An 8,900-nucleotide genomic window follows, 5' to 3' on the forward strand; every position below is an offset into this window, starting at 1 on the left:
GCTGGGACAGCATCTGCACAGATATATTGCCCTCCCATCATCACCGTTTCACTGTGGGTCCCCAGGAGCTGCAGCATCAGGGCTGTGCTGTCAGGACAGGAGCCTCAGGATGGGGACAGAGGGACTCCTTTTCCCTTGGGTGCTGTGGCTGTTCCTCTGGGTGCAGCCATGCAGAGGTAAGTGCCAGCTTCTGTTTTCAACAACCTTGGGACAATGGGCAGCAGTGGGACCATTGGGATCTCTCTGGGAGTGGGGTTGTTTTCAGGCACCACTCATGTGAGAGGCAGAAGGTGCTCAGTCTCTCAGCTCTGTTCTTTAATCTGTGCCTGTCTGGGTGGGAGGGGGTAATCCATTTTCACATCTCCCATGTTTTTGGCAGCCCACACCTGGCTTCATTTCTAGACACCTTGTCCTTGGGTACCTTTTTGCGACCCCTTGTTCCCCAGCTCGGTGTCTCTGGGTCTGGAGAAGGCCCAGACAGTGAATGGCCCTCAGTGATCTCCAGGGCACAGCCAATGTCTGGGGTGCCCCAGGGGGGTTGTGTGCTGTTCCCTGCCCCTGGGATCTAGGGAAACACAGACTCCAGGAGGGCAGGTTGTGTCCCATTAACAGAAGGGGACTGGGGCATCTGCACCAAGAGGTGTTCTTCTTGGGGGCCCTGGTCAAGCACAGGGGCCTGTCTGACAACAGGGATTGGGAAGGAATGTGGGCTGTCGATATTTTTGTGGTCAACCCAGACAGTGGGTTTGGGAGGTGCCTGTGGCAGACAATGGGCAATGGAAGCTGCTCAGGGGCATGGGTCTGTTTGGGGGACACTGGGATGGGGAAGAGTGGGAGCCCCATGCAGGGCTGGGGGCTGTGTGGGGGTGGGCATGGGTGGGGGCAGGGGTCCGCTGGGGTGGAAGGAGGTGGTGAGGGCTGTGGGGCAGCAAATGGCCCAGGAGGGCTAGAGCTGGGTATCCCCAGCCCAGCATAGCCCATGGGGAGAGGAGGAACCCCCCACTGCCCCTGAGACAGCCTATGGGGACAGGGATCCCACCCTGGGAACTGGGAGTCTGCCTGGGGAGGGGGTCCTCACGGACATGCAATGTGGGGCTTAAAACTCTCCTGACCCTTCCTGTGTTGGTGTTTGAAGGGGCTGCGGAGGTGAGGCTGGCGGATGGCGGCAGTCGCTGTGCTGGGAGAGTGGAGGTGAAACACCAGGACCAGTGGGGGACCGTGTGCCATCACAACTGGGACATGTCCGATGCTGCAGTGGTTTGTAGGCAGCTGGGCTGTGGGGTTGCTCTCAAAGCTCATCAGAATGCACACTTTGGGCCGGGATCTGGGCACATTTGGATGAGTTATGTTGGCTGTCGTGGCACCGAGTCTGCCCTGTCTGACTGCACACACAGTGGATGGGGTCAAACATATTGCTATCACAGCTGGGATGCTGGAGTGACATGCTCAGGTAAGGACTGAACTTGTTCCCTACTTCTGGGACGAGGACACTTCTAAGGGACCTGGCTGTGACCTCAGGAAGCAGCAAGTGGACACCAGAACATGGCTCTGTGTGTCAAGTTGCACTCTGAGCTGGGTCTGTCACTGCTGGTGTCCCTTGTCCCTGGGGAAAGCCCAGTGGGGGCACATCCAGCCTGGCCATGAAGCTGGAGTAGCCAAGCCTAGGGAGATGCCTGGGGCTGGGAGAGGAAAGCCCTCAATCTTCCCCATTGTGCTGCCTGGTTCCCATCTTTCTCCTCCCATTCGCCCAGGCCCTGTCTGGCAGGCTGGTCCCTATGCCAGGGGAATCTAGAGCAGCTCCCCCAGCCAACAGCAGCCTCAGGGAAGGGCGTGCAATGGCCCAGGACTTTTGGGTTGTACCCCCAGCAGACAAGAGAACCTCAGCCAAAGCAGAGGGGCTGCTCAGAGGGCAGGAGCACTGGGCTTGGGCAGACAAGCAGGGTGGCAAGTGGCACCTTGTTCATGTCCTGGGGTCACCCCATGAGAGCCAGCCCCCAGAGACACAGCCCCTCCAGGCAGTGCTGACCCACTGCTCAGGCTCTCCTGCGTGCCCTGTGCCACAGGGGCTGTGCCAGCACCTCCTGGCTCTCCTCTCTGCCTGCCCTCACACCGGGAGCTCGTGTCAGCCCAGGGCTGCTCTCTGCCTGCTTTCCTGACCCATGCATGGTAGCTGGCTGGGGACGTGCATGTCCAGCACCACACTGTCCCTACCGGAGGACCCCCCTTTGCAGAGGATCCCCCGATGTGCCCCATCTAGCAGGAGCTCCCCAAGAGCCCCAGCATTCCCTGGGAACAGGGGGGCTTTTGGGCAGTTCCAAGGATTTCTTCTAACTGGCCTGAGCCTTGTGGGGCAGAGCAGGCTGAAGTAGCCCCGAGTTCCTGAGCCTGTTTCCCTTTGCCCACGTGCTGCGGGTGCTGCTGTGCTGGGTCTGGGGCTGGGCAGCCCAGGGACTCCGGGCAGCAACAGTTTGAGCAGTGCCTGTGGCTGGGGGCTGGGAGAGAGGGCAGCCCATGGGTGCTCAGCAGTTTTCTGAGGAACAGCAGGGGAGCCCTGACATGTTTTTGCCATCAGTACCCACTGAGAGCTGCAGGGCTGGCCATGGGGCTCTGCATGCGGCTGCCTTAGGGATGAGGTGGGAGGTGGGCACAGAATTGCCAGAGGGCTCTGGGAACTCACAGGTCTCCTTGGTTGCTCCAGGATTTGTCCGGCTGGTCGGAGGGGACAGCCCCTGCTCAGGAAGTGTGGAGGTCTACGACAGGGACCAGTGGAAAGCTGTCTGTCACTCCCACTTTGGTGCCAAAGCTGCCGAGGTGGTCTGCAGGGAGCTGCAGTGTGGCACAGCCCTGTCTGTCCATGGGGCAGCTCAGCTGGGAGAAGGGGCCGGTCCTGTCTGGGACAGAGAGCTGCAGTGTGTGGGGAATGAATCCGTCCTCTCCTTCTGCCCCACGGCGGCCACCAGGGACCAGCCCTGCACCCACAGCAATGGCACTCATGTCACCTGCACACGTAAGGACTTGGGGTGGGAGAGTGGGATGATGGACACTGGGGTTGTGGTGGGGGCAGGGTGGGCACTGGGCTGTGCTGGGTGGGGGACAGGTGGGGTGAGGTGGTGGTCTGCAGCCCTAAAATGAGAGTGCTGCAGGAGGAGAAAGGCACGCTGTCTCTTTGGCCACTCCTGCAGCTCCTGTGAGAGCAAGAGCGCAAATGTGGCCTCTCTCACCCTCCTTTGTCCTTGAGTACACAGGGTTCAGGCTGGTGAACGGCAGCAAAGCGTGTGAGGGCAGGGTGGAGGTGGAGGTGCTGGGGACATGGGGCACCCTCTGTGCCTCCCGCTGGGACCTCTCGGACGCCCACGTTCTCTGTCGGCACCTCGGCTGTGGCTTTGCTGAGTCCATTCCTGGAGGAGGGCATTTTGGGAGAGGAACCGGCCCCGTCTGGAGAGACTCGTTCCACTGTGACGGGACTGAAGCCCACCTGGGGCAGTGCCCGGTGACTGCCCTGGGGGCCTCGCCGTGCTCCCAGGAGAACGCTGCTGCTGTCATTTGCTCAGGTGAGTGCTGGGCAGTGCTGCAGAGTCCATTTGCCCCTGGTATGTGACACGGCCACACAAAGTTTTGGACCCCATTGCAGCACCAGGCTGAATTTCTGCTCTCATCAGGCCCGGCTCGCAACATGTCTGTACGGCTGGTGGGTGGAGAGAGCCGGTGCGACGGGCGCGTGGAGGTCTTCCAGCACGGGACGTGGGGCAGAGTCCTGGATGAGCAGTGGGACATGCAGGAGGCCAGCGTGGTGTGCCGGCAGCTGCAGTGCGGAGAGGCAGAGGCAGCCTACACCCCCGTGAGGGCCGAGCGAGGACAAGGACCTGTGGGGCTGCGTGGGGTGCGGTGTGCAGGGCACGAGGCTGACCTGAGCCTCTGCAACACCTCCCTGCCTCAGAGCCACCCTGCAACAGGAATCAAGGAGGACGTGGGGGTCGTGTGCCGGGGTGAGTGGTGCTGCACGTCCCCCAGGTGTCAGGCTGGGAGGGCAGCCAGCCCCTGAGCGTTGGGGTTCTCCCCGCTGCAGGGAGCCGGCGGGTCCGGCTGGTGGACGGGGCCGGGCGCTGTGCCGGGAGAGTGGAGATCTACTACCAGGGGCGCTGGGGCACCGTCTGCGATGACGCCTGGGACCTGGCCGACGCCGCCGTCGTTTGCCGCCAGCTGGGCTGCGGAGGGGCCCTGGAGGCAGCCGGCTCTGCTCGGTTTGGGGAGGGCTCCGGGCAGATCTGGCTGGATGGCGTCAACTGCTCCGGGGCCGAAGCTGCTCTCTGGGACTGCCCTGCTGAGGCCTGGGGGCAGCACGACTGCAGGCACAAGGAGGACGCGGGAGTTATCTGTTCAGGTCTGTGCTGGGAGTGGGGCTGGGAGCTGTGGCCAGTGAGACCAGGGTGAGGGCAGAGCCAGTTAGGGCCAAGGCCTTCAGTGGCTGACAACCAAGGACGTCCCTGGGGCCTTTCCTCCTTCCAGAGTTCATGGCCTTGAGGCTGGAGAACAGCGATGGCTGCTCTGGGCGCCTGCAGGTTTTCTACAACGGGACGTGGGGCAGCGTTTGCTCCAACTCCATGACCACCGAGACGGTGTCACTGGTGTGCAAGGAGCTGGGCTGCGGGAAGGAAGGGGAACGGGAAACACGTTCTAATTATGCCAAGCTGTCTGGCATTGCGTGGCTGGATCGCGTGGAGTGTGGGAAGAGCAACAGCTCCTTCTGGCAGTGTCCCTCTGATCCCTGGCATCCACAGTCGTGTACTGACCTCCGAGAAGAGACCCACATCACCTGCAAAGGTAAAACTGAGCCATCAAGGCACCAGGTCCTGCTCCCCACTGGACATGGTGAAATGCAGAGAAGGAACCCAGAGGTTCCAACTTTCTGCATTAGACCCTGTTGCTGCTAGTGGTACAAAGGTGACTTCAGCTCTCAGAGCCACCCATGTCCACCAGCAGCAGTCAACAGCAGGGCTGCCAGCAGCTCCCTGGGGGATGCAGAGGCAACTCCAGGCAAGGTCTCAGAGGAGACCATGCAGGGCTTTAAGAAGTTGCCCCTCCTGGGACAGCCTCCTGCTGCTCTGTGAACCAGGGACCTTGTGGGGCCAAGCACTCGGGTCCCCCGTGCAGTGATGTGTGGGAGGAATGAATGAGGACCTGCTGCTGCCCTGACCCAGCATGGGGACGTGCAAGCAGAGGTCAGCCCTGCTTTCTTCTGCATGACCCCCAGAGAAGCCCTTTTCAGCCCAACTTCTCTTTCCTTTTGGACATGGACAGAAAGGACGCAGGTGGCTGCATGCCCCAACTCCACCAGGTGCACAGGTAAAGAGCTGCCCCTGCACATGCCCCCCTCACCTGGCAGGGCTGTCCCAGCTGTCCTGGTGCCATGGGAGGTCTCTGCCTCCTCAGACAGGGAGAAGATCCGCGCTGTGGGAGGCAAGGACAGCTGCACGGGCAGAGTGGAGATCTGGCACCGCGGCACCTGGGGGACGCTGTGTGACAATGCCTGGGACATGCGGGATGCCGAGGTGGCGTGCAGGCAGCTGGGCTGTGGCCCCGCGGTCTATGCCCTGGGCCAGGCTGTTGCTGGAGAGGGGACGGGCCCCATGTGGCTGATGGAGTGCAGGGGGACGGAGCTGTCTCTGCAGGACTGCTGGGCCCAGCCAGGGGACAGCGGTGCCTGCCAGCATAAGGCAGATGCGGCTGTGCATTGCTCAGGTGAGCAGTGGGGCTGGGAGACATGGCTGGGGGCTTGGCAAGGAGCTGGCTTGGGTGTCTGCCCTGCTGGATACTTGCACAGCCCCAGAGTTTTCACAGTCAAGGAGGTTCCTGCAGAGTGGGGGGGTGGTGTTGGGTGGGGAGCAGCCTCTGTGGGGCTGGATGTGCCAGCACATCCCCTGGGCTGCCTGCACTGTCCTGTGAGCAGCCCAGAGCAGTGGTGCTGGGCCCTGTCCTTGCCACCCTGCCCAGCCCCAAAGGAGGGACAATTCAGGTGGCACATGCTGGGGTCATTTGCCAGGGAGGCTGCCTGGTGCCACAGCCCCAGCCTCTCAGCCCAGCTCCTCTGCTCCCCTGCAGCTGCACCCAGGACAGCAACACCCCCCTTGCAAGCAGGTAAGCTGTCCTTCCCCAGGGCTGGGGCTGTCCATGTCCACGCTGTGACCCACAGCCAGGGGAAGGGGCTCCTTGCTGGGCTGTGAGACTCCCAGAAAGCCGAAGCAGCTGGGAGAAGTCTGTGATGGACCCAGCAGGGTGGGAGCTGCCCCATCACCCAGCCCTATCCGCCCCCCCAACCCCTGCTGCCTTGTGTGGTCAGGAGTGGCATGTCCTGCCCCCAGCCTCTCCCTTGTCTGATGCTGCCCCTGCCATGTTTCTGCCCATGCAGATCCCCCACGGGGCCGTCCGACCGCCAGCAGCGACAGACTCTCGGTGCCTGTCGTCATCTGCATCATCCTGGGGGCCCTCCTCTGCCTGCTCCTGGCCCTCCTGGCTGGGCAGGTGCGAAGCGCCAGGGCTCGGCGCAGAGGTGGGTCCTTCCCCAGTGGTCCTGGGGGTAGATGCCTCCTGGCAGGGCTGGGGGTGCTGGGGGTGTTGGTGTTCTGGGGCACAGAAACAGAGCTGTGTGCTGCCTCCTGCCCCATGTGCAGCCCCACTGACTGACAGACCATGGGGCACCAAAATCAAGGGGTGGAGAGAGCCCAGAGCCGGAGGCATCAGTTCTGGGGTGAGAAGAGAAATGTGAGAGCTGGGCTGGGTGAGAAGGGGAGGATGCACTGCTGGCAGTGCTCTGGGCAGCTCTGGCAGGAGGAGCATGGGGCAGTGGAGTCCATCACCGTTGTATCAGCCACCCCCCAGCAGAGCACGGGTTGTGCTATTGATGTGTGGGGCAGAGATGGAGCAGCTCCATGGGGAGGAGAAATGGGGAAATTGGTGCAGGGTCTGCACTGGGATATGACCTGGGGACCAAAGGGGCACAAGGGCTGTCTCCAAAGGGATGGTGCGAGGCTGACTCTGTCCCAGACCATCTCCATGGGGATGCTGCCCTCCCTGGGGATGTGGCTGCAGTGCCAACACAACACAGCGGGGCTGTGCTGTGGGGACAGCCCTGTGCTGGCCTAGGGAATGGGGTGAGGGAGCCCAGTGGGGTCCTCTCTGCCCATCCCCAGACCAGCCCTGCCTCTGTCCCCAGGCTCTGGGAGAGCTGGGGAGCCCTTCCCTGAGGCCGTGTACGAGGAGATCGCTTACAGCCTGGCGTGGGAGAAGCAGCCGAGGTTCAGTCTCTCAGGTGGGTGCAGGTCCCTGTGGAGGCACATCTGCGGGGCCCTTTCTCCCTGCCCCAGACCAGGGCTGTGCCCTGCAGCTCCTGCCCATGGTCCTCAAAATCGCTGGGCTGTGGGGATTTTGGGAGAGCATCCAGGTGCTGAGCCCCAAAAAGGAGCTTCTTCCCCACCAGCTCTGCCCATCCCAGAGCGGATAGCCCCTCTTTGCTTGTCCCTGAATCAAGGACTAAGTGAAGGGCTTTCCCAGGGCAGCTGTTGGAGTCCCTCTGAGAATTGTCTCTTTCCAAGGAACTGGTCTCCTCCCCATGCACCCCCAGCTCTGTGGGTGCCCATCCCCAGCAGTGCTGACCACCAGTCAGGGCAGCAGGGCTCATCCCACAGCACCCACTGCAGCTCTCTGCAGCCTCCTTTTCAGAGGGGTCCCTGACCCAGATGCAGCCCTACCCCAGGCACATGAGGAGGAGGATGGTCTGTGGCCAGACCCAGGGATAAGAGGTGGTGAGGGGAGGAAGGGCTCCATTTCTCCTCCCTGCAGACAGACCAGATGGACAGCAGTGCCACCGAGTATTATCAACAGAGCTGGAAGCATGAAGGCTCTGCTGTGACCCTGACACCAGCAGCATGTCAGCCCTGTGTCCCACACACCCTCCCATCCTCTGCTCTGCAGGACATCTCTTCTCATTGCCACCACCTTCCCTCTCCTTTCAGATGTCCCTGTCCTGCCCGGAGGTTACCCAGCAGATGGCTATGATGATGCTGGGGAGGTTTCTGACCCTGGGGAGGATCCTGTCCCTGGGCAGGGGGACTGGGAAGTGCCCAGGACACCAGAGGAAGGAGATGGGCGCAGGGATGCAGCCACAGGTGAGAGGGCAATGCAGCACTGCCACTTCCTAGGTGCCAACCCCAGGCCTAGGAGAATCCATGCCATATTGAAAGCCTGACCATCCATGGAGAACCTGTCCTGGGATATTTTGTGGGGGCTTGGAGAATGGGCTGAATGTCTCAGGCTGGTGAGGACGAGGAAGGTGATAAACAGCCCCGAAGGGCACCCCACAGGCCCAACCACAGCAGCCTGCCTTGATGCTTACAGGGGGAAGCCTGCGCTCCCGGAGAAGTGCTGGGGACCCTGGAGCTGAGGGAGACACCTTGTCACCTTTCCTGGGGAGCACGGGCTATGACGATGTTGAAGAGGTGTCTCTGGCATGTCCCCATGAGGACACCCAGGATGTGACACCAGAGCCCCCTGCACAAGAGTTCCAGAGCCCCAGGCCAGCAGAGCCCAGCCCTGCTGAGCAACTGGGTGCAGCCGGGAGGGAGGAGAGCTCAGTGCCACTGGGAGAGCCGTGAGCATCAGGGAATGGTCTGGTCTCCCTTTTCCAGCAGTCAGCAGACGCACATGGGTATTTGCCTTCTTGGTATTCCCCTGTTTTTATGCTGCATGTTGGAATTTGTTCATATTAAAACCCTCTGGGGGCTTTGCCCCAGATCCAGTCTTCCCTGACCATGTTTCTGGACATCTCCCTGAGGCTGATGGAGTGGAGAGGAGCTCAAAGATGCAATGGCTGGGAAGGGACACATCTTAGAGCCAGCAGGATCGGG

General features: G+C 61.7%; 1 protein-coding gene across 1 annotated transcript; it reads left to right on the forward strand.

Annotated features, from left to right (window-relative positions):
* Positions 1–3,205: 3,205 nt before the first annotated feature.
* On the forward strand, positions 3,206–8,648 carry LOC311216466 (antigen WC1.1-like; the record flags this gene model as incomplete). The annotated part of the gene is made up of 9 exons (XM_084298001.1): positions 3,206–3,551; positions 3,660–3,986; positions 4,067–4,381; positions 4,507–4,821; positions 5,299–5,739; positions 6,407–6,547; positions 7,211–7,306; positions 8,010–8,162; positions 8,392–8,648. 9 exons carry the CDS (start codon positions 3,206–3,208, stop codon positions 8,646–8,648), a joined length of 2,391 nt encoding a protein of 796 aa, XP_084154127.1.
* Positions 8,649–8,900: the final 252 nt, after the last annotated feature.

Source organism: Netta rufina, assembly GCF_964035555.1.
Source record: "Netta rufina genome assembly, chromosome: 18".
Classification (NCBI taxonomy): Eukaryota; Metazoa; Chordata; class Aves; order Anseriformes; family Anatidae; genus Netta; species Netta rufina.